The sequence below is a fragment of the Mirounga leonina genome, unplaced genomic scaffold (genome assembly GCF_011800145.1).
Source record: "Mirounga leonina isolate KUSES-001 unplaced genomic scaffold, KU_Mleo_1.0 Mir_454, whole genome shotgun sequence".
NCBI lineage: Eukaryota > Metazoa > Chordata > Mammalia > Carnivora > Phocidae > Mirounga > Mirounga leonina.
Window position 1 is genome coordinate 17422119 of NW_023270763.1, and position 25816 is coordinate 17447934.

At 49.0% G+C, this 25816-nt stretch overlaps 2 protein-coding genes across 2 annotated transcripts in view; one reads left to right on the forward strand and one right to left on the reverse strand.

The window, feature by feature from the left end:
* SGF29 (SAGA complex associated factor 29) overlaps positions 1-1969 on the reverse strand; it is a 32067-nt gene extending 30098 nt beyond the window's left edge. The window contains exon 1 of the mRNA XM_034988953.1: positions 1803-1969. The gene's annotated coding sequence lies outside the window, so the exon portion shown is untranslated. The remainder of the gene's footprint in view (positions 1-1802) is intronic.
* A 10998-nt stretch (positions 1970-12967) lies between these two features.
* Positions 12968-14428, forward strand: NUPR1 (nuclear protein 1, transcriptional regulator). Its single transcript, XM_034988965.1, has 3 exons — positions 12968-13231; positions 13636-13785; positions 14109-14428. The coding sequence occupies exons 1-2, from the start codon at positions 13120-13122 to the stop codon at positions 13770-13772; spliced, it is 249 nt and encodes an 82-aa protein (XP_034844856.1). The 5' UTR covers positions 12968-13119; the 3' UTR covers positions 13773-13785; positions 14109-14428.
* The last annotated feature ends 11388 nt before the right edge of the window (positions 14429-25816 follow it).

Consider the following 25816-nt stretch of genomic DNA (forward strand, 5'->3'; position numbering starts at 1 on the left):
GAAGCTGGGCTATTAAATATCTTCTCTCCAACCCCAGAAAAAAAAAAATTAGTTGCTTTTTTTTTTTAAAGTAAGCTCCATGCCGAGCATGGAGCCCAACGTGGGCCCAAACTTATGAACCCAAGATTAAGACCTGAGCTGAGATCAAGAGTCGGATGCTTAACCAACTGAGCCACCCAGGCGCCCCAATTAGTTACTATTACACTCTAAGAGGGACGGTCTACTCCCCACCTATGGAGAGGAGGTATTTCTTCTCTATAAATTCATTCACTCAATAATATTTGTCAAATACCTACTCTGTGCCAGACATGAGAAATATACAGCAGTGAATGAGACAAAGTGTCCCTGCCTTGCTTATGAAATTCAGTCCAGAAAGGAACACAGACATTAAATAGTTCCATATCCTTATTAGTTGGTGAAGTAAACACTTTAAAAGAGACATAGAGAACACAACAGATACATGGATAAATTTGAATAAACAATGACAGGGAATATTGAAGAACTGAAAACACAAATTCTCAGGCAAAAAGGACCAAGCGCCAAAGAGAATCCCTCTTTGACAGAGTAAGTGCCAGTAGTGAAACTTCAAAGCCTCAAGGGCAAAAGGAAAGGGAGCAGGGCGCAAAACCCACCAGGAATAACTCAGTGTTTGGCCTGAGCAACTGGAAGAATGGGAAGACTGGGGAAGGTGAAGGTATGTGAGGGGTAAAACTCAAAATTTCAGTTCTGGACATGTTTGAGATGCCGATTTTGACGTTTTAAGAGATGTCATTTGAGACGTGAATGTAAGAATCTGGAGTTCAAGGTAGAGCACTGGGTTGAAGATCGAAATATGAGAGCACAATAGACGGTATTTATACTTAAAGTCTTGAAATGGATAGCTCCTGGGAAGTGGACACAGAAAAGAGATTAGGACGAGGCCTGGGGGCAGTACAATCATTAAAGAGAAAAAAGAGGAACAAGACATCAGCAGAGGAGAAACCAGAGAGCTGAGGCTAAAGAAGAGAATGTTACAAAATAAAATGAACGTGCTGGGGCGCCTGGGTGGCTCAGTCAGTTAAGCGTCTGCCTTCAGCTCAGGTCATGGTCCCGGGGTCCTGGGATCGAGTCCCGCATCCGGCTCCCCGCTGGGCGGGGAGTCTGCTTCTCCCTCTACCCCTCCTCCTTGCTTATGATCTCTCTTTCTCAAATAAATAAATAAAATCTTAAAAAAAAAAAAAAATGAACGTGCTTCAAGAAAGGGCAGTGATGAACCCCATCAACCACTGCTACAGGAGTGAGAACGAACTTAACACTGAATTTGGCGACTGAGAGCATTGGTAGCTTCAACAAAGTGCTATTTCAGTGGAGCGGCGGGGGCCTAGACTGGGGCGGGTTCAGAGACCTGGAAGTGATAAGGCACCAGCTAGAGGCTGAAGCCTCACGCTGCAAACGGGCGCAGAGAGATGAGGAGGCAACTGGAAGTCTCTGGAGGGCGAATAAAATTATCTCGTTAACAGCGGCTCATCCTCAGCCACCGTCTTCTCGCACCTTGGCTGAGTACCCCGCCTCCGGCGCCTGCGCGCCCCGCACCGCGCATGCCGGCTTCCCCTCCTTGCCGAGCCGGCCGGCGCACGCGCAGATCCTAAAGACCGCCGGCGCGGGCCCTCCCTCCTCGAGCCCCGCCTCTCCCCGCCCAGGGCGCGTGCGCACCGCCCCTCGAGAGCCGCCTCGGAGGCCCGGGAATGGGGAGGCACCGGAGGGGACCCCGGCTCTCCGCTCCCGCCATTCCCCGGGGGCCCCAGACCGCGACCCAGCCCCACCTGCCAAGCCACGAGCGGAATAGGTACGTCGCGCTGCAAATTACGACGGCAGGCGCGGCCGCGCCCCTCGAATGCTTTTCAAAGTCTGAAGATCACAACGCGCTTGCGTTCGAAGATTCGCGGCACGTCGAGAACCACACACGCTTTTTTCCTTTTATGAGCCAGTCGCTGCGCGAACTTCCTCCACGCATGCGCCATCCTGTCTGTGACGTGCCGCGCTGCTCCTTGGGATATGTAGTTCTTTATCACACTATGCTCCACTCGCCAGATGAACATTTTAACAAATTAGAGCCCTTGTGTTTTCAGTATCCTCTCTCATTCCCCCAAGCCTCTCTAAGATAATTAAAAACTTTTTTAAACCTCAAACTGCTCCAGAAGATAAAGTCTATTTTTAAAATTTTTTAAATAAATTAAAACAAGCAGATCCGTAGACCCAGAAGTTGATCTTTTAGGGAGTCTTCCAGGAACGTATTAAGGACATGAGTAAATATTAAACTACATTAGTTTAGGGACGCCTGGGTGGCTCAGTCGTTAAGCGTCTGCCCTCAGCTCAGGTCATGATCCCAGGGTCCTGGGTTCGAGCCCTGCATCGGGCTCCCTGCTGGACGGGAAGCCCGCTTCTCCCTCTCCCACTCCCCCTGCTTGTGTTCCTCTCTCACCGTGTCTCTCTCTGTCAAATAGATAAATAAAATCTTAAAAAAAAAAAAAAAAAAAAGGTCGCCTGGGTGGCTCAGTTGGTTAAGCGACTGCCTTCGGCTCGGGTTATGATCCTGGAGTCCCGGGATCGAGTCCCATATCGGGCTCCCTGCTCAGCAGGGGGTCTGCTTCTCCCTCTGACTCTCTTCCCTCCCGTGCTCTCTGTCATTCTCTCTCTCAAATAAATAAGTAAAAACCTTAAAAAAAAAAAAAAACTACATTAGTTTACATCCTAGTATCTTATGATTTCTTACATAACCGCTACCAAAGTTTAGAACTATATTTTATTTCGTTTATGTGATACACTTGCCAGCTCAAAAAGGTTAGAATCATCTGTTTTGTTCACCTTTGTATTCCCAGTACCTAGCACATTCCTAGTACCTATGAGGGCACGTCATAGGCCCTCAATATTTTTGTATGCACTTAGAAGAATCTCAGACTTCAACACAAACTATTTCAGCCCCAAATTAACACATTTTTTGCCATCAAGTTTGTTTTTCTTTTTGAGGTCTCTATCTTAATGAATGGCATGACCACCTATCCAGTCTCAGCTATGTATCCTGCATTTTAAGAAGCTTATGCTGGCAAGGATATCACGAATTTTGCATTTGTAGAGATGTCAAGAGCTATTTCTCCTGAATGTCAACTATTGATCCTAGTTACTCCTCAGGAGAGATTTAGGACTCACAATTGTTTGTTCGAATTTATCTGTAATCTCTGATGTTTCTACTGTTAAACAACAAAAATTCAACTAACATTTTTTTAAACAAGATTTTTTAAGATTTTATTTATTCATTTGAGACAGAGAGATACAGAGAGAGAAAGCATAAACAGAGGGAGAGGCAGAGGGAGAAGGAGAAGCAGGCTCCCCGCTGAGCCATGAGCCTGATGTGGGACTTGATCCCAGGACCCTGGAATCATCATGACCTGAGCCGAAGGCAGACACCCAACCATCTGAGCCAACCAGGGGCAACTGAGTAACTTAAAAGGTGAAATTGGCTTTATTGAATGATTCATGAATCAGGCAGCATCCCATCTGACAAATAGAAAGTAGTTCCACCGAGCTGAAGAAAAGGAAAGGTTTTTTAAGACAGAGAGGGAGCGGGAAAAGGGGTATTATGAGCCAAGAATGCATTGTTTTAGGTAAGGTCACCCTCCTAAGGGGAATGGAAGGGATCACTAAATTTCCTAGTGCTGACCAAGAAATTCCACATTGATTGGTTAAATAATAGATAGTAAGAGCTCACATATGTTGGCCACTTACTATGTACTATATATGTTAAATATGCTTTATGTGTTTCATTCCTATCACATATTCCATCCACTTTTCATCTCCACCACATGTGCCATAGTTTAAGGGGCTTGACGCTTGCCTAAACAACTGCAAGACCTTTTAATTGTTTATTCCCAGATGTAGAGGTTGGGCTATTCATCGCTTGCTTCATGACAGACTATAATCATTGGGCTCTATATACCCTCTCTCTTGTTTTATCTATTTATGGCCTTTATCTCTTTTCTCTACTACTCCTCCCTTCCCCAGTGTGTGTGAGAGTGTCTTTGTCAAACATGCGTGTTGTCTAGTGTGCATGTATTTTTAATTTACCTAAATGGTATTATGCTATAAACCTCACTCAGTTTCTTATTTTTCCCATTCAGCACGATGCTTTTAAGACTTGTCCTTGTTGCTGTGTGTGCCTGATACTTAGAATAACTATGCAATATTTCATAATGGGCACTCACATTGTAGTTATTTGGACCCGTGGTGATGGACATCTAAATTGCCTCCAACTACCAGCTCCACCGTGAACAGCCTCAAGCATGTCCTCTTGTGGCCAATATGAGGATTTTTCTGGGAAGTATAACTATCTGGTGAGACTTGAGTAACAGCCCCTTAAATTGTCTGCCCTCACCCATTTGCCCAGAGCATTCTTCTTTTTCCCCCCGCTCTTCCCTTTTCTCTTTCTTTTTTAAGATTCTACTTATTCATTTGAGAGAGAGGGAGCACGAACAGGGGAGGGGCAGAGGGACAGGGAGAAGCTGACTCCCCGCTGAGTGTGGAGCCCCCTTGCAGGGCTCAGGGATTATGACCTGAACTGAAGGCAGCCGCTTAAAGGACTGAGCCCACACCCCGCCCCGGCCCAGGCGCCCCAAGAGCACTTCTTTTTTTTCTTTTTTAAGATTTTATTTATTTATTTGACGAGAGAGACAGCGAGAGAGGGAACATAAGCAGGGGGAGTGGGAGAGGGAGAAGCAGGCTGCCCGCGGAGCAGGGAGCCCGATGCGGGGCTGGATCCCAGGACCCTGGGATCATGACCTGAGCCGAAGGGCAGACGCTTAATGACTGAGCCACCCAGGTTCCCCAAGAGCACTCTACTTAAAACGCAAAGGTGTGCATGAGCACCTCTGTCTCCTGGCCCCACCGCCTCCTCTCCTCACCCTCTCTACCTCCCTCTCCCCTTCAGCCTCTTCTTTCTGTCCCCATACATGCCATGGCCCTCCTCCCTCCTCTTCAAAGGCTTTGTGGAGCACATTTCCCTCCCCTGTTTACCTCCAAGTCTCCTACTCATCTTCAGATCTCCCTGACTGGGTCAAATCCCTCTGTCACGATCCCTCAAGAACACCGTGTAGACCTCCCGTAACTGTGATGGTAACACAATGTCATGATTTTACATTTGTTTGTGGCAAAATTTACATCTGCCCTACCCTTCACCCCGCACATTATAAACTCCATGAAGGCTGGCCTCATACCCGTTTATGCTCATCACTGTATCTTTAGCCTGTGTGCCTGGCACTTAACAAAAATATTTGTTAGATGAAAGAGAAAATGAAGGTGTTCTCTCTGCTTAGGAAAGGCCATTGAGGGGGCAGCATCTTGGTGGGGGTGACTGCTATAGAATTTGGTCCTCAGCTCTGCAGGACCAGAAATTCCATTTTGCTAGCAACCTCTCAGAGTAGACTCACACTGATGCGCCTCCCAAGAGACTGATGTGTAAACCAGAACCCACTGAGTTATATGGGGAGATTTAGAACTGTGGTGCTGACCAGAACACTCCCTTTGCTTGGGCAGCAGAGTCCCTTTCTGTAAGAAAGCCACAGTGGCAAAGACTGGGCCCTCCTGGTCCATCCTTTGGTCTGATTGCATCAGAGCATCACATCTGAAATCCTTTCTAAGAAGCCTTGAAAAGTCACAAGGATCTTGACTGAAGGTCTCTTGAGGACATGCAGAGGGAGTTAAATAGCATGACTTCCTAGTAATCCCTTAACAAATTCCTCCCTTCCCTTCACAGACTTCCACTGCTGAGGGCAATGCTCCCACCCCTCCTCTCTTTGCTTTCTCCCCCACTCAGAACTGGCTTTTTGCAAAGGGGGTTCAGGCACCTTCTATGGAAAGCCAGCCACCCCTCTCTCACCTTGTCCCTGTTCATGCCTACCCGTCACCCACTTGAACAAAACAAAAAAAGGCTTGAAGCCCAATCCATGTTGTTAGTTCTGCTGATGGAACTAACTAGAGGTCATACCACCCCCAAGGACGGCTGCACTGGCCAGGGAACATAGAGACCCAGGCCCAAGAGATAGGAATTCTTGCTTACCATTCAAAGGAACGTGAAGGAATTCAACCCAACTAGCTTATGCCCATCCAAGTAGTCTGAACACATACAGGCAGCAAATGGGCACTATCCCGAGCGCATAAGCACCAGATGCACCCCATGAAATCTCTAACATTAAAAAAAAAAGATATTGGGCGCCTGGGTGGCTCAGTTGGTTAAGCGACTGCCTTCGGCTCAGGTCATGATCCTGGAGTCCCTGGATCGAGTCCCGCATCGGGCTCCCTGCTCAGCGGGGAGTCTGCTTCTCCCTCTGACCCTCCCCCCTCTCATGTGCTCTCTCTCATTCTCTCTCTCTCAAATAAATAAATAAATAAAATCTTTAAAAAAAAAAGATATTTTTCAGATTCCAAGTCTCTCAAAAGATGGGACAAACAGACCTTCCTGGGACCAGACAAAGCAGCACCAGAAGCAACTAAGTCACATCCGTTAACATGACTTCACGGGCCTCCAATCAACAGCATCCACCTTCTCAGAAGACACCCCCGCCCCCCTCTCCCCCCCCACCCCCCCACTAAATTTTGCCCTTAGAAACCCTTGCTTGTAAGCCATCAGGGAGTTTGGGACTTTTGAGTATTAGTTCCCTGGATGGCACCACACCAATCAATAGCCTATCTTCCTTCACTGCAAAAGCTCAGTGTCCGTTTTCATTGGCTTGCTGTGCATCGGGCGAATGAACTCTCATTTGGTTTGGTTACAGGCTGTTCAGTTGGATCTGACCTCCCATGGGAGGCAGGTGGGGCAAGTTGTTCACACTTACTGCTTTGTGTCCCCAACACGTACAAAAGAAGCCACAGCATGACCAGAAGGTGGCATTGTGTGCATGGAACCCAAGGGAGGAAGGGGTACTGTACATTAGCTCTTAAAAATTGCTTTAGGGCGCCTGGGTGGCTCAGATGGTTAAGCGACTGCCTTCGGCTCAGGTCATGATCCCAGGGTCCTGGGATCGAGTCCCGTATCAGGCTCCTGGCTCAGCGGGGAGCCTGCTTCTCCCTCTGACCCTCTCCCCTCTCATGCTGTTTCTCTCTCACTCGCTCTCTAAAAAAAAATGAATAAAATCTTTAAAAAAAATGAATAAAATCTTTAAAAAAAAATTGCTTTAATCCCCCTTGCTTCTAAAATAGTATGCACTGTAGGAAGCCACACATTGCAGAGATCTAGAATCTGTAATGGAGGAAGTATAAATTTTCCATAATCCCAGTCTAGGGTGTGACTCTTAGAGTGTGGAACACATTCCATCCCCTGGTCTCCAACCCCCCCCCTTTTTTTTTTTTCAAAAACTAAAAAAAATTTTGCTTACAAAAATAAGATTGGCCTGGGGCTCGCGCTCCGTGGGGGGGCAGCAGCTCCTCAAGGCACGGGAACCAGGAACCCCTGTGACCTGGGACCACCGAGAGCAGGGCTCCAGGGAAGGGGGTGGCTGGTGGGAGAGGTGCCAGATCTTGCCCCTGAAGAGCACTGGGCTCTACAGCCATTCCTTACCCTCCCACCACCCACTCAACCTGCAAGATGATGGTCTTTTTTTTTTTTTAAGATTTTATTTATTTATTTATTTATTTGACAGAGAGAGACATAGTGAGAGAGGGAACACAAGCAGGGGGAGAGGGAGAAGCAGCCTTCCCGCCGAGTAGTGAGCCCGATGCGGGGCTCGATCCCAGGACCCTGGGATCATGACCTGAGCTGAAGGCAGACATTTAATGACTGAGCCACCCAGGTGCCCCAAGATGATGGTCTTTATTATTTGAATGTATTATTTGAATAGAGTTTCCTCTGTTAGTATGGAATGATGTATCAGATTGAACAAGCCACCAAGCAAGTGCTCAGAGATTGCTTTGACGGACCCCCCCGGGATTCTCTTGACATTCCTCAGGCAGGATGCCACCTTCAAAGACCAGTACTTCTATAGGGGGTCCCAGGAGCACCTCACCATCCAGGAGTAGTTGGACAGAAAGTCAGCTAGATCACATAAAACCTGGATTGGAATTTATATAGTCAAGGACTGTGATCCTATCCAGGAAATCCTCACCAGAAATTACAAGGTGATATTGTCCACCTGGTTTTTGTTTTTAAGATTTTCTTTATTTATTTGAGGGATGCCTGGGTGGCTCAGTTGGTTAAGCGTCTGCCTTTGGCTCAAGTCATGATCCCAGGGTCCTGGGATCAAGTCCCACATCGGGCTCCTTGTTCGGCAAGGAACCTGCTTCTCTCTTTGCCTGCTGCTCACCCCTGCTTGTGCGCTCTCTCTCTCTCTCTGGCAAATAAATAAATAAATAAATGTTTTACTTATTTATTTGAGAGAGATAACACAAGCAGGGGGAAGGGCAGAGGGAGAGGGAGAAGCAGGCTCCCTGCTGAGTGTGGATTTCCCCCATGCGGGACTCTATCCCAGGTCCCTGAGATCATGACCTGAGCTCCAGGCAGATGCTTCACCGATTGAGCCATCCAGGCTCCCCGTCCACCTGGTTATTTGACAGACAGGTGAACATTAGGGACCTCTGTGTGCTTAGTCCACCAAGAACGTGCCAGACTGCCCAGGAGAGAAGGTGAGCCTGTGAACACAGAAGAGACAGCATCAGACATCAGACACTGTGGCCCCACCGTGAGAAATGGATTTGCAACTTGAAGAGACGAGACTCATCATTGGAGTTAAATATCATCATTTTACGAAGATAAACGTTGTTGTTATGTATGTACTTTTTTTGTAGGTCTGTATTTTTGACTACTCAAGCTATGTTTACAAAGTGAAGTTGAATGGAGAATATATGGCAATATGAGCTGAATAGATGGCTAATACGGATGCTTCAGATATTTCTGAAATCCACTTGGTTCTGTTCTTCACACGTGTGTAGATGCCCCACTGTACTGACACCAGAATGTCAGACTGCTGACATTCCCCCCCTCCCGCCGTGAGCTCTGTGACATGACCCAAACTGATATAAAAATTTTAGCTTAACTAGAAGTCTATGCTGTGCCTCTGGGGACTCCTGGGTGGCTCAGTCAGTTAAGCGTCTGCCTTTGGCTCAGGTCATGATCCCAGGGTCCTGGGATTGAGCCCCGCATCGGCTCCCTGCTCAGCGGGGAGCCTGCTTCTCCCTCTCCCTCTGCCTGCAGCTTCACCTGCTTGTGCTCTCTCTCTGTCAAATAAATAAAATCTTTTTAAAAAAAATGAGGGAAAAATGGGGTAAAAATGGGGCATTCTTAGCACCCAGCCTGGTCCAAAGCACGGGGGGGGGGGGGGGGGGGGGGACAGGGGGGGCGGGAGGAAGGAATCCCCAACAGGTGCTTCCATACACACACAGTTGCCAAACCTTTGCCAGTGTTTGGCTGGCTGGGCTGACTTAGAACCAGGCTGGAACTGGGCTCAGGTAGACCTGGGGGAGGGGTGGGAATCCTTCACCACTCACCAGCCTTGTGACCTTGAGCAAGTCTCTCTGAGCTTCGGTTTCCCTTCTTTAGATTGCTGGAAATAGCAGTCCTCCCTGTGCTGGCTCCGGACCAAGCCCTTTCACCCCTAGCGGTGCTGTCACCATCTCCCTTTTCCAGAAAGTCAGAAGTGAGCCCAAGATCTCGTGGCTAGTAATGGGGAATTTGTGGGGGTGTTCTTGGCAGTCACGGTGGACAGGGAGGCCGAGTGGGACAGTCGCATGCAGAATTGTCCCACATCCTGCACGCATTTGAGTGTCCTGCTAGACATTCATGAAGCAACATAACATAAACATAAACTCATTTACAATGACCTGAGCCTGGAGCCTACCCCATCCCATGTAGTGATGAAGCCCACCACCTTGTAAGAACCCCACATCTCGGGCGCCTGAGTGGCTCAGTTGGTTAAGCGTCTGCCTTTGGCTCAGGTCATGATCCCAGGATCCTGGGATCGAGCCCCATGTCGGGCTCCCTGCTCATCGGGGAGCCTGCTTCTCCCTCTTCCTCTGCCCCTCCCCCATGCTCGTTCTCTCTCTCTCTCTCTCTCTCTCTCTCAAATAAATAAATAAAATCTTAAAAAAAAAAGAACTCCATATCTCCTTGTGGTCTCCACCTTAATTTGTCTGGGTGTGTTATCTTTGCTTAAGATTACTTTCCTCTTTCTCTTATCATCAGATCTGTTATTATTGGTGGGAAGGAATCAGTATCTTCCAGCTGGACTCAGAATTAAATTGACATGAGACAGATTAACAACAGAAAAAAAGCAAAGTTTTATTATGTGTGCATGAAGGCCCCGTCATGAAATTCAGACCTAACGAAATGACTGAGGCAGGTAGTTTTTATCCTTTTAGACAAAGAGACAGTAAAACTGTGAGGAATTGAAAGGACCAAGAAAACTTCGTAAATTGGTAAAAAAAATAATGAACCTCTCGGCTCTAAATGTCCTATTTCTGGTGATAAGGGTGTCTCTTTACCTCCTGGTACAAGGAGGGGACCTTTTACCTAGGAGATTTATCTGTTGCTTTCAGGTTACAGAGGAGGTTCTGAGAGCTATCCTCACACCAGCTGTCTCTTAAGTAACTTTTATTTTAAAATAACCAATATGTGGGGACACCTGGGTGGCTCTGTCCGTTAAGCGTCTGCCTTCGGCTCAGGTCATGATCCCAGGGTCCTGGGATCGAGCCCCACGTCAGGCTCCCTGCTCTGCGGGAAGCCTGCTTCTCCCTCTCCCACTCCCCCTGTTTGTGTTCCCTCTCTCGCTGTGTCTCTCTCTGTCAAATAAATAAATAAAATCTTTTTAAAAAGAGAGAGAGAAAACGCAAACTACCTTGTTTAAAATAAATAAATAAATTAATTAATTAATTAAATAAAATAAAATTACCAATACGCGAAAGCGGCACATTTTGGGGCGGCCTTCCCCTGGTCCTTACGTAATGATCCCAAACTGTGTTTTATTCAAGTGACCTCACTTTCATTTCCTGGATGTTCAAGAATTTACAAATCAACCAAACCTGAAAAACAAAAACTAAATTTAATTCTGGCTCACGCCAGGGAGAAACGCAAGCAGAAGTGCCTCTTCTTGTGAAGCGAAGGACAAAACTGGGTTATTACAGGGTCCGGGGGGAGGTGAAATTAGGTAACATTAAGATGAAACAGTGTTTGAATGGGCTCACAGCGAAGTGGGAATGGGAGCAGAGATGGCCCCAGCCCGTCCTATTGCGCTGGAGACCACAGAGGTTAAAAAAAAAAAAGTTGGAAGGTTGTGTTGGCCTCCTTTCCTGCCCAGGCCTGTGAGAGTTGGTCCATAAACCTCAGTGAAAACAAGGGTGGGCAGGGTGTGGCCTCTCTGGGTGAACTTAACCCACACAGGGCAGATCCCTTCAGGCGAGGGTGGAAAATTCCACTTTTCAGGCGGTTCTTATCCGAATCCCTTCCCTTAATTCGTATTAAATGGGTCCAAACACCTGTTTACTTCATATCTTCTACCCCAGTATATCCACATCTTGAAAGACATTATTTCATAGTAAATCGATTTCCTGGGGCGCCTGGGGGGCTCAGTTGGTGAAGCGCCTGCCTTTGGCTCGGGTCATGATCTCGGGGTCCTGGGATGGAGTCTCCCCCACATTGGGCTCCCAGCTCAGCAGGGAGTCTGCTTCTCCCTCTCCCTCTCCCCCCTGCTCATGCTCTCTCTTTCTCCAATGAATAAATAAAAAATCCTAAAAGAGGGCGCCTGGGTGGCTCAGTCGGTTAAGCGACTGCCTTGGCTCAGGTCATGATCCTGGAGTCCCTGGATCGAGTCCCGCATCGGGCTCCCTGCTCGGCAGGGAGTCTGCTTCTCCCTCTGACCCTGCCCCCTCTCACGTGCTCTCTCTTTCATTCTCTCTCTCTCAAATAAATAAAATCTTAAAAAAAAATCCTAAAAGAGAAATTAAAAAAAAAATCAGGGGCGCCTGGGTGGCTCAGTTGGTTAAGCGACTGCCTTCGGCTCAGGTCATGATCCTGGAGTCCCAAGATCGAGTCCCGCATCGGGCTCCCTGCTCAGTGGGGAGTCTGCTTCTCCCTCTGACCCTCCTCCCTCTCATGCTCTCTGTCTCTCATTCTCTCTCTCTCAAATAAATAAATAAAATCTTTAAAAAAATAATAAAAATAAAAATAAATCAATTTCCTTTTACGTCGCCTTTACCTTATAGGGACGGCAGTATTTTTCTGGAAATTATGTGGATAACTCCTGCAGTGCAGCTTACACGGTCCCAGGCCCCTTTGCAATTGTCCTTCCCTGTGGTATCTCACTCCATTCGCTCACCAACTCTGTGAGGTCAATGCAGTTATCATCACCCTCATTTTTACAGGAGAGAAAACCGGGACACAGAGAGGGAAGGCGACTTGTCCGGGGTCACCCAGGAAGTAGTAGATCAAAGGTTTGAACCCAGGGCAGCTGGCTCCAGAATCCGCACTCTTAACCACTCTGCTAGCCTCCCTCTCGGGTGAGGGAAACTACCTAGGGACCCGCTCCCCCCCACAGCTCAGGATATTAAGGGGGCTTTCCAGATGTTTCTTATCGAAAAGGGGTGTTGGGTGTGTTAGGGGTGAGAACCACTGACCTAGTTCGTGGTGTGTCCTTCACGCCACAATTTGCCACCAGCGTCCTCAGTCTGAGCCAGAATTGGGGTGGGGGTCAGCTGTGTGGCAGGGGGCAGGGGACGGACAGGAAGGAGTCGGCCAGGTGAGGCCCTCGGATCCCCACTGGCCATGATGCCAAGGACTGTTTATGCTCAGACTCTGCCTCTTTCCTCCTCCTCCCTGAGGGGCGGGGATCTCCTCTGTGGAAAAATACCCAGCTGGGCGAGCCCCAGTGAGAGGGAGGAGGCGAGGGCAAGGGGCTGGGACTCACAGGACCGACTCTTTCCCCCTCTCGTGATTGCTGTTTACTGGGTCGGGTTTTGGGAAAGCGCCAGATTGCATCAGACAGGGCCTGAGGAGGACACGTGGTCTTATAAGTTGGGGCCAGTGAACAGGGAGGTGTCGGGAAACCAGACACAAACAAAGCTTTTGAAGACGACACAGAGACAGACAGCGAGAGAGAGTCAGATACGATGGCCTCCTTGCCGAGAGCAGCCAGCCCGGCCCAGCAGCCCCCAGACCCAGAGGATGAAGACCCCAGCCTGGATGAGTATGACCTCTATAGCCTGGCTCATTCCTACCTGGGTAAGCTCTGGCCCTTTCACCCTCTTGGTCCCTCCACTTCCAACCCCACACTCCCAACTAGGATGCCTCCTTGGCCTTCTCCCCACCCCCAACCCATTCTCTACCCTGTTCTCTTGACCCCTCAAGTCACCCCATCTAACCCCTCTTCCACTGAGTGCTGTCCTGCACAACCCTGGGACCTCACGCACCCCTAGAATATGGGAGCAACAGCAGACCATCGGGGGCCCCTCACTCCACAGACGGGGCAACGGGGATTATGACTGCCCCAAAGCTAGGTGGTGACCACTCCCCAGTCTGCCTCCCCCAAACCATGCCCCTTCCACCCCGCACTCCCGGCCCCCTGCCTCTCCTTGGATGTACCATGCCTCTGTCCACCTCCCCTCAGCCTTTTGCCTGGTTCCCAGGGGTGGGAGGCCGGAAAGGTCGCACCAAGAGAGAAGCTGCCACCAACACCAACCGTCCCAACCCTGGTGGCCATGAGAGGAAGCTGGTGACCAAGCTCCAGAACACAGAGCGGAAAAAGCGAGGGGCACGGTCCTGAGGCGGAGCTGGAAGTAAGGAATCGGGGGACCCAGAGGTCCCTCCGCCTCGGAAGGACGCACCTGAATGTGTGTGGTTGGGTGGGAAGAAGGGACCCAAGAGCCGTTGTCTCAACGTAGAATAAAATGAGACACACATTCGACTCTGAGTTTCCTAGGGACCAGAGCAAAGGGGGAAACACAGAACCTTTCCAATTGGAGGGACATTTGGTTTATGGGGAGGGACATTTGGTTTACGGGGAGGGACGCAGAGGCCCAGAGAGGGTAGGGCCCTTCTCTGGAAACACAGTGACCAGGAGAGGTGGGGTTAGAACCATCCCTCTCTTCCCTTGCCCTAGATGAGGCCAGAGCACCGACACCACCCAGCAACGGAAACAGGACCGCGGAGAATCGGAGAATGGGAGAATTGGCACCTGGGGGCAGGGCCCCAGGCCTGCTTCCCCCCCTTCTCTCCCCCAGGACTCATCCTACCTGACTGAGGCTCTGAGGGGCCACCAAGGAAGTGCCCTCAGCCCCAGCAAAAGGACAAGATAGGGAGTAAGAGGCAGGGAATGGAGAGGCAGAGTCGGAAAAAAAAAAAAAGCCCCTAAAAAGAAAGACAGCAAAGAAATTGGACCTCCCTAAGGGTGGGAAGGACAATAAACAAAGTACAGCTTCAGCTTGTGTGTGGGATTTGTCCCCTCTCTGCGTGGTGGTGTGTGTCCGCGTTTCTGCCCACGCCTGCCTGCGTTTGCGCCAGCCCCTGGTAGCCGGGTTTGTTAGTGTCCGTGTTTGGTCGTGTGCCTGGGAGAGGGTGTACCTGATTTTGCCTGGACAGGTAGAGGCCAGCGTGTTATTCTGGTGCACAGATATTTTGGTGACTGTGTCTCCGTGGTTTCTTATGAAATGCAAGAAAAATTTCTGTTTCTTTGTCATGCTGCCTGGGAAACAAGCCCCCTCCCCGGCTCCTCTCCATTTCTAGAAAAAACAATCTTATTGATCATATCATTTTCATATAAAACCACCTTCTGGGGGCGCCTGGGTGGCTCAATCAGTTAAGCTTCCGACTCTTGATCTCGGCTCAGGGCTCCATCTCAGGATCATGAGTTCGAGCCCCTCGTTGGGGCCACACCCAGCGTGGAGCCTACTTCAAATAAAATAAAATAAAAAATATATAAAAACCACCTTTTGAAGTGAATGGTATTTACTGGTGCCACCTAAAAATGGAGAAAACTAGGATTTAGAACGTTAAAGGATTTGCCCCAGATTACCGAGGGCTCAAATTCAAGGATTCTCACTGTCCTCACCTATGCGGGGAGTCCCTCTGCCAAGGGGGATGCCAGGACAGGGTTCTGGGAGGTCAGCCGGCAGAGGAAGATCCTTACCTCGTATATATAATCAGTCTCAGGACCAGAGTTTGAGAAGGACATAGGGCAAATAAGAGGATCTATCGATTGAGATACAGGTTTGGGCTGCTGTAATGAAGACTCAAAATGGGATAGAAAGTTCTCCCTCTGTCACATAACAGCTCCAAGGGTCAGTACTCTTGGGCTAAAATGACAACTTCATTGTGTCAGGGATTCCAGCTACTTTTAGCCTCATTATTCTGCCACCCTCAAAACATGGCTTCCCCGGGACTTGGGTGGTTCAGTCCGTTGAACGTCTGACTCTTGGTTTCAGCTCAGGTTGTGATCTCAGGGTCGTGAAATCGAGCCCTGTGTCAGGCTCTGCGTTCAGCATGGAGTCTGCTTGAGATTCTTTCTCCCTCTGCCCCTGCCTCTCTCAAATAAATAAATAAATCTTAAAAAAAAAAAACCACACACACACAAAAACAAACCATGGCTTCCACTTTGGGGTCCAAACGAGCGGCTTCGGTACCTGCCATCACATCTGCCTCTCAACCTGTGGAAAGGGAGTGGGGAAGGGACCAGAGGAAGCCACACCAATTCATCTTTAAGGCCATGACCTAAAAGTAGAATCCATTACATCGGGTCAGAATTTAATTACATGGCCACACCTAACTACAAGAGAGGCTGGGAAGCATGGTACTTAGGTGCTTAGCCACGTGTTGGCCAAAACTTGGGGAGGGCAGGAGAGTGAATACTGGAAAAAACCAGCAAGAAACATTTTCCACAGGCAGACTCAACAGGAGGAGGGAGAACACCCCTAGGCCCTGGGCAGAGCATTTTTCCTTTTCTCCTGCCCTTTCATGTAAGCCCTAGGCTGCAAAACTTGGAGCCAATTGTTCTTAGGGACCTAAGAACATGAGCAGAGGAATGATGCACCTGTTGGAACAGTAATAGGTACACAGCCCATCAGGACCAGCTTGAACCTCTGCGAATCTCAGTGCATCGGCCTCCCCTGAGTCTGACCTACTAACAGTCACAGAATCTCTGGCTGGGTAGAACATTAGAGGACATCTAGTCCAACCCCACCGCACTCCAGACCAGGGTTGCCTCTGCTTGCTTGAATACCACTAGGGACAGGGAACTTGCCGCCTTTGAGCTGCCTGATTCCTTCTCAGAGCACCTTGTTAATGTGGGCTGAAGCGGCACCTGGGTGGCTCAGTCAGTTAAGCATCTGCCTTTGGCTCAGGTCATGATCCCAAGGTCCTGGGATTGAGCTCTCCCCCAAACCAGGCTCCCTGCTCAGGGGGAGTCTGCTTCTCCCTTTCCCTCTGCCCCTCCCCTTCCCCAGCTTGTGCTCTCTCTCTCTCTCATAAATAAATAAAATCTTAAAAAAAAAAATGTGGGTCGAAATCTTAACTCTCCCACCTGCCCCTGAACAAGCTTCTGCTCCTTTGGTCCTTTCTGCCTGAGATGCCTTCAATCTCACCCACTCTGCAAGGCTCAGCTCTTCAAAGTCTTCCATCACCAGCCCTCCACCACCCCCTGTCCCCTCATCTCCACCCAGGGAGACACTTGCTCTGGAATCACAGGCACAACAAACCTGTGCCCAGGTTCTCACTAGCATTTGGCATACAGCTCCTTCAGACTTCCCCTTGAGCCCCTCTTTCCTTGATAGATTATTTATTCACTCAGTTAATGCCTATCGGATGCCTGTCGCATTACCAGGGCCTGGTTGAAGGCATGGACTGCAAAGAGGGACAAATGGGACCCTGGTATGATCGGAACCAGGCCTTAGGGCCAGTGGCTGCTCTTGAACTCAGCGGGCAGATGAGAGGAGCGAGCTCTCAGCCCAGCACGGATCTGGTGTGTCAACTTCAAAAAATCACGGCCACAGCTCCCAAGTATCGGGCTTACTGCTCCGTGATAGGTGTTTTATTTATTTATTTATTTATTTTTAAGATTTTATTTATTTATTTGAGACAGAGAGAATGAGAGAGAGAGAGAGCACATGAGAGGGGGGAGGGTCAGAGGGAGAAGCAGACTCCCTGCCGAGCAGGGAGTCCGATGCGGGACTCGATCCCGGGACTCCAGGATCATGACCTGAGCCAAAGGCAGTCGCTTAACCAACTGAGCCACCCAGGCGCCCCGTGATAGGTGTTTTATAGGCATTGTCCCATTTAATCCTTTCAATAACCCAACAGGCAGACTATTATTGACCTTATTTTCCATCCCAGAAAACCAAGGTTCAGAGAAGGTAAGTAACTGGCCCAAAGTCACACAGCCACAAACTGCAGGAGTGGGATTTTGAACTTAGGTCTAATTTTTGAAGCCTAGGCCTTTCCTTTTTCACTATGTGCCTGAGAATAACCATGTACTGACAACGTGGAATCCTAGGTGTTAGTTAATTTCTGGTTAATTACTCCTTCTGAGCCTCAGTTTCCTGTCCTGTCAAAAGATACTTTATTTATTTTTTTAAGATTTTATTTATTTATTTATTTATTTATTTATTTATTTATTTATTTGACAGCGAGAGAGGGAACACAAGCTGGGGGGAGTGGGAGAGGGAGAAGCGATGCGGGGCTCAAACTGAGCTGAAGGCAGACGCTTAACGACTGAGCCACCCAGGCGCCCCCAAAAGATACTTTAAAGGAGAAAACACAGTCTGCTGTGCCACCTTCCCATCAAAAGTGCTGTGTCTCTAGCTGAACCTGGCCACTCCCTGTGCTCTGGGTCCTTTGACACTTTGCCAGAAGGCCCCACCTGCTACTCTCACTCTGATTCGCCTTCCCTGGCCTTGCCCTTCCCTGGCACAGTCTCCCCCTGGAAAGCCTTTAGGCTGTTCCAGGAACCAGATAATTCTTGGAATTACTGAATGTTCAGATCCTGGGAGTTAGAGTCCCATTCTCTATCCTTTGCAGAAGGGCCTGGTGGGGCAAGGGGCAGGGAGTGGCTGAAATTCACATGAGGACCCAATCGGGACAAGAACCCGCTCTTGACTCTCCCCACCCAGAACCTCCCTCTTCTGTTCCACCCACTCTTCTACCCTCTTTCTTTTTGATCCCCTAGTTGCATGTAATGTCTGTCTCCCCGCTTTTTAGGGTTCCTCCTAAGAACGGAGGGACGGCTGACCTCTACTGCCCCTCGGGAGCTTACGGATGTTTCCCCACCAGGTTGCCACGGTTCAAAGGATTCCCGGCTCCTTGCCGAGAATCAGGACACTCACCATGGGGCTCTTTATTGGCTTCCCAGACACCTAGGTCTCTTACGCCCACTCAGCTCTCAGATGTGTATTTTTTTAAATTTCAGAATCACCCCATAGTTGATTTTTAACTGGCACTCCTTAAAGGTAATGCTAATAATAGGCACAGTGAAGGCTACCGTTATTGATCCTCTGCCCCAAGGTTTTCCCGGTCTCCTCTCACTCGGCACTTCTGTGATTTCTACCCTATGTGCATTTCGGCCATACCACTGCCTACTTAGAACTTTTAAAATGACCTCCTTAGGGGCGCCTGGGTGGCTTAGTCGGTTAAGCGTCTGCCTTCGGCTCAGGTCATGATCCCAGGGTCCTGGGATCGAGCCCCGCATCGGGCTCCCTGCTCAGCGGGAAGCCCTCTTCTCCCTCTCCCACTCCCCCTTGCTTGTGTTCCCTCTCTCGCTGTGTCTCTCTCTGTCAAATAAATAAATAAAATCATTAAAAAATATATAATAAAATAAAGTGACCTCCTTACCTTTTTCACTCAAATATATTTTAAAAGGAGATCAGGGGCCCCTGGGTAGCTCAGTTGGTGAAGTGTTCTGACTCTTGATCTCAGCTCAGGGCTTGATCTCAGGGTTGTGAGTTCAAGCCCCGAGTTGGGCTCCACGCTGGGCATGGGAGCCTACTTTAAAAAAGAGAGAGAGACGACATAACCACTGAAAGTGGAAAACCACAATCACTTGTCATAACTAGAATTTTATAAAAAGAAACACCTAACTATAACTTTTTTCAGTCCACCTGTGCACACCGTCGACAACCTTGTGCACGAAGAGTCACAGGTGTTCACACTTGGAGAAACACTGATTGTTTACGAGCCAGCCACTCTGCCAGGTGCTTTGCATACAGGGGAGGAGGCCTCGTCATTACTTGGTTACGGGTGAGTTAAAGAAGATACAGATGCCTGGCTTCCCCTCCCAGAGACTCTGATTTCATTGGTCTGCGATAGAGCCAGGGCTTTGGGAGTTTGCAGAGTGATTCTGATGAGCAGTGGTGTTTGAGGACGTCTGACACAGGGGGCTTTTGTCTTGGGTTGCATACACCGAACACGGTCACGGCAAGGGCTCCCAACCCCTGTGCTCTCCTTACCATGTGGCCTTGCCAACTTCCCATCAAATGGGGGACACGGGACTGTGTTCCCCCCCCCTTTTTTAAAGATTTTATTTATTTGACAGAGAGACACAGCGAGAGAGGGAACACAAGCAGGGGGAGTGGGAGAGGGAGAAGCAGCAGGCTTCCCGCCAAGCAGGGAGCCCGATGCGGGGCTCGATCCCAGGACCCTGGGACCATAACCTGAGCTGAAGGCAGATGCTTAATGACTGAGCCACCCAGGCGCCCGGGACTGTGTTCCGTTTGAACATGGGAGGACTTTGGGGAGTTCCTGGCCTGATAGAGTCAGGCAGAGGCGTGGTAGCATAACATACCGCAACACCATGCACTTCTACCTTGCGCTCTGGAGCCCAGTCGCCCTGCTGTGAGAAAGTCCAAAACAACACACATGGGGAGATGACGTGGCAAGGCCACGCGTCGGCCCCGCCTAAGCCCCAGCTGAAAGCCAAGTGTGTGATTGAAGGGAGCCTGCAGATGGTTCCAGCCCCCGCTGTAGAGTCAACCTCCAGCCACTGAGTCTTCCGCGATGAGTCCCGACATACAGGGGACCAGAGACAAGCCCCCTCTGATTGCCCACCTACAGACTCAGAGCATAATAAAATGTTCATTGCACAGCATTATGTTTGGGGATGGTTGGTTCCACAATAGTGACTGGAATAGGCTTATGGTCCCCCGGACCTATGTCCAGATCCTGTCTGCGAACTTGGCTGTGACTGGAGACAAGTTATTATTTACTCTCTATCTTGATGTGCACATCTGTGAATAGGAGATGAAGAGTACACCCACCTCCTGGAATGGCTTTGAGAACTCAAGGAAACGGAGCTTTTCAAACACTTAGGGCACCCGACCCCGAACAAGAACTTAAGGAACCCGCAGAGTAGCACAGAGAATGGGCTCTGGACCCAGACTCCGTGGGTTCAAGCCCCAGCTCTCTTATTTTCTGCGTGACCTTGGGCCAGTTACTTGATCTTTCTAGCCTCGGTTTCCCCACATGTAAAATAGGAATGCCTAGTACCATTCAACATAGGGTTGGTTGCTGTGATTAAGTAAGTGTTGCAAAATGCATGGTAAGCAACATGTAAGTGATTAAAACAACGACAGAACCAGAGCTCAGGCGTGCCAGAACCGTGATCTATTGTGTAAGCTGAGATTTCCTGCTCCTTTTCTGCCCACAGCAGGTGTTTGATGGGGTCAGTTCACAGTGTTTTCTCTCCTTTCTCCAGGGTTGCTCAGGAGCAGAGCTGGGAAGGGGCACAGATTGCTCCTGGCCTCAACATCCCCTTGGTACACCAGCATCTACCAAGGTGTCCCCTCTTCCGCCACTCCTGTCCTTTCTCTCCGCTCTTTCCCATCAACCCACAAAGCCGTGCTCTTGCTGTACTCCGGGCCACTTCCCACAGCCCCCATGTCACACGTGGGTGCAGGGATATGTCTGGGGTCTGTCCACTGCTGGAAAAGGGGGTGCAGTCCCTCCCGTCCTCAGATCTCTCCATACTATTCAGAACGGGCATGGCCTGGACTCTGTGGGGACACATCAGTTCTAACTTCTCCTTGTTTCCTTTTCAAATTGCTCCCTTCCTTCCTTGACTTGGGGAGTATTTTAAAGTCTGCCCCATCCCCCACCCACCTTGTTCTTACGTCATCACGATTCTCCCCACGTTTCAATTCTTCGGTGCCTTCAGTCCCCTACCGCTGTCGAACTAAAAACGAAACTGCACTGACATTCCTCCACCGTAGTGATGAGAGCCACGTGGCCCTCGCTGATTTAACAGGAATGGGATGAGCATAAGAGGCAGTATGGGGAAACTCCACCTTGGTTTGTATATAAAAATTGCATGGTGATGGATGGTAACCAGGCTTCTGGTGGTGATCGCGTTGCAGGATATACCAACGTCGAATTAGAATGTTACGCCTGAAACTTACATGGTATATACCAATTTGACTTCAATAAAAAAGCATGAAAATGTTATTCAGCCCCAGCAATTCTTATTATCACACTGAATATTTGCTAACGTCCTGTGGGAGGGCAAAAGCCTGGGTATGGGTTCACTGCCGGTCACAGGCTGAGCCGGGAGTGGACCAGCTGTGCTGACATCCACATGCCCCATCCGTCCGAAGGTTCTAGAGAGTTCCGTGGCCTTTAGGAAGTCGGGGGGGGGGGGGGGGGGGGGGGGGGGGCAGGGAGAAAGCAAGGAAGGGAGAACAACCCATCCCCAGAGTCCCTGTGTGAGCAGCCAGCCCCAGAGGACACCTCTCCCCTGGGGCTGGACATAGCACCCAGGTCTCTGTTAACTAGAAGCCTTCTTTTTCTATGTAAAACAAAGTGTTCTTTGCTTTTCTGATTATAAAAGCAGTTAATGCCGAGGAATCAGAAGATAACCACGGACTTCCGGGTTCAGTACTCCTGACTGATCACACCCTCCTTCCAGCTTTTTTGTTTTCTTACCCCCCCGCCTTGTTTTTTTCCCCCTCCTTCCAACTTTAGTTTTATATCAGCTCTGTGCAACCTTATCCTGTTCTCTCTCTTCTGGAGCACTGGTTTGGAGAGTTGCTTTTTAACTGTTTGAGGTTACATTTCATTTATTCATTCGACAAATATTTATCGAGCCGGGGAATAATCAAGAAGCTATGGATACACCGGTAAAATGGAGCTTACATTCTAGTGGGGGCAGACAAACAATGATAAGTGAATGGACCAAACACAAGAATTTCGGCAGGGCTTGTGCAATTTAAAACGCCTTGTTTAGGGAAAGCCTCACGGAGAAGGGAGGGCCTTTAAAGAGTGAAGGCCAGAAGGAAGTTAGGGAGTGCTTTGTGCTGAAATTCCTCTTTATTTCCTTAAGAGCACACAGTACCCTCTAACATACTATGTATTTTACTTACTAATTTATTGTCTGGGGTTAGAGGAGGAGACCGCTGGCCGCCAAGACAACCCGAGGAAAGAAGGCCTGGAGGCTCAGTGACCGGAGGCCGAGAGCAGAGGCTGGGGAGGACGGCCGAAGGGTCCCCTCCTCTGCTTATGTGGATCCTTCTGTCCCCCCATCAGGTGCTGCAGTCCAACCCCCCCTCCCCTGTGTGCTCTCTCTCTCTCTCTCTCAAATAAATAAATAAAATCTTTAAACAAACAAAACCATTCATGAATGAGTGTGTCAGAACTGGTCTCGCTTCACACCGCCCCTTTTGCCATGCACATTTCTCAAGATCCTCAGTTCCGAGGACGTTGGAGAGGACCCCAGGTGGGGGCCGGCCGGTAGGGCTCCTGGCCCTCTCAGCGAATGCGGGAGCCATCAATCACCTCATTAGCAAGTTGAAACCTGGCACCGTTTGGACAGGAGGCCGCAGGGCTAGGCCTCTTGCTGTCTTTCGCTTCTGGGCAGGGTTTCTGTTTCCCGGCCCCTCTTCCTTCCTTTGCTGGTTCACTGAAGGTGGTAAGCACGGGAGTGTGGAGTGCCGACTGTCCCGGTTATAGTTGATTACACCGTCCCATGTCAGTGACATTTGCTAAGATGGTACCCCTTCAAAAAATATGTGATATGATGGATGTGTCCATTAACTCAAGGTGGGGGGAAGCTTTCAGTGTACACACGGATCAGATCATCACCTTGTGTACTTTAAATAGCTTATCATTTTATTGGTCAATTACACCTGCATAAAGATGGGGGAAAAACCGTATGACCTCTCAAACCATACTATTTTGGTTCAAATTTCAGTCCTGCTATCACTGTGTTATTAACCTCAGTTTCCTGGTCTGTAAAATGGACTGTTTTGAGGAATACGTGTGTGTGTGTGTGTGTGTGTGTGTGTGTGTGTGAGTGCAAACCCGTTTGAGCAGTGTCTGGCATATAGAGAAGGCTCATAAAAGCTAACTGTTACACCAGGCGGTATAGTGTAAGTGGTTAAGAAAACCAGAGGTCCTGGGTTCAAATCCCAGACCTGTCACTTACTAGCTAGGTAACCTTGGACACAAAGCCTTAATGGTCCTCAGTTTCCTTTTCATATAAGGAACGTGAATAATAATACCTACAGGATAGAGTTATTGTGAAGATTACATGAGCCAGTAGTTGAAAAATGCCTGGCACATAATTTGATTAAGTCATAATATAATTTTATAATTATAATATAATCTTATAATATAATTTTAACTTATTCCATTCTGTGTAGTAAGCTCCATGAAGGCAGAACTTTCTGCTGGCCCCATTCACTGCTGAACTCCAATGCCTAGAATAATGCCCGGGACATACTGAGTTGGTACTTGGTAAATATTGGCCAAGCTTCTGCTGTTTTCACATTGTCCTTTCTATCTGAAATTCTCTCTCCACTGGCTTCTGGTAGAGTGCTCTTTCTACTACACGATATATTCACCTTAATCATTTAAAAAAAAAAATCTGGTCTGTGATTTTTTGACATTGGAAATCCGTTGTGAAGGCAGATCAAAGAGGGGGAGGGGACCCGTGCTGCAAATGGCAGAAACACAGCTCAAAATAGCTTCAGCAAAAAAGATTAGCTCATGAACCTGAACACTTCAGAATAATTGCTTCAGGACTAGCTGGATCCAGGAGCCCAAAGTCAATAACAAGATTCCTGTCTCCCTCTCCAGCTGTCAGCTCTACTTTCCCATGTGTTGGCTCCAACCTGAAGCAGGGTCTTCCCTCATGGTGGCCAACAGTAGATCCAGATTCACATCCTACCTGTTTAGTCGTATCTGCAGAGAGAAAGCCTCTTTCCTGACAGCAAGTTCAGGGACTGACTCTCAGTGTGTCACGTACCCACTCTTGAACTGTCCACTCTAGTGACTGGTTGGGTCTGTCAGATAACCACCATGGGGGGGATGTCAGCCTCTGTAAGAGGATGAATAAATTCCCCAAAGGAAAATCCAGATTTTTTTTTTTTTAAGGAAGAATGGGTGGGCAGGTGGAAATGACAGATGGCAATGACATCCCAAGGGATACTCTTCTCTCCTCATCCTCTTACTTGCTGGCCAGTTGATAAGCTTTGCTTTATGTGCTCTTAAGAGTAATAACACTTGCCCGTTTCCAGAGCCCACGTCACTCTCTTTCTCTGTGAGGAAGGTACTGCTATGTCCATGCTCCAGGTGAAGAAATGCCGGCCGCAAAGTTGTTGGCCCGGGTCAGTTACGAACTGCCCTGCTTCGACGTGTTCTCTCTGGTTTCACATGTTCATCCGGGCTTCTCGGCTAGGTGGCCACCTCTATGGGCAAGGACCGTGGTTGCCACACCTTGGTACTCGGCCCCCACTTCTGTCTTCCTCTCTCCTACCCAGGGGCACCACTTCAATTCAGAATCATGAAAAGAGTAGAAGTTGTTCATATCAATCTTGCCAACAGGACTCAGAGGTCTGATGAGGTGGGTGAACCCTCGGGGTAGTGGAGAGGACCCTAGGGCTCTGGGAAGGGCCCAGAATGTGTAGAAAACTTGAAAAGTTAAGAGATGAACATCTAGGGCGCCTGGGTGGCTCAGTCGTTAAGCGTCTGCCTTCAGCTCAGGTCATGATCCCAGGGTCCTGGGATCGAGCCCCGCATCGGGCTCCCTGCTCCGCGGGAAGCCTGCTTCTCCCTCTCCCGCTCCCCCTGCTTGTGTTCCCTCTCTCGTGTCTCTCTCTCTGTCAAATAAATAAAATCTTTAAAAAAAAAAAGAGAGATGAACATCTAGATCTTAGGGCTACACACAGGGTCTTAGTGTAGGTGGGAATGGGATGGGACAGACCTGAGAGCCATAGACGGAAGAAGGTGTTTATGGAAAGGTGAGACCTGATGGACGGACAAGGAGCCAGTTATTTTAAGGGCTGAAGAAGGAGTGTTCTAGGCAGAAGGAAGAGTAGGTAGAAGTGTGCCTGGTGTGTTTGTGGGGCAGCCAGAAGGTGTGGGAGGGAATAAAGAAGGCCAGTGGGAAGGATCATGAGGACTTTGTCAGTCATTGGGAGGGTTTTTGCTTTTACTCTGAGTGACATGAGGAGCCACGGGAATCAGTGAACCCAGGACCAAAACCGAGGCAGGAGCAGGAAAAGCGGGTGGGCAGTAACATATATGTTTCATATATTCTTTTGCATGAATCAGATATTATATAAAAATATAAGCAGTGATGGGGCATCTGGGTGGCTCAGTCAGTTAAGCACTGACTCTTGATTTTAGCTTAGGTCATGATCTCAGGGTCGTGAGATCAAGCCCCGTGTTAGGCTCCGTGCTGGGTGTGGAGTCTGCTTACGATTCTCTCTCTCTCTCCCTCTGCACCCCCGCCCATGCACACACACTCTCTCTCCAAAATAAAAATAAATACAAGCAGTGAGTGTGTTCCATTCCTGGGGAGTAAGCTGTCCACTCACCTGGGGGTGTCACATG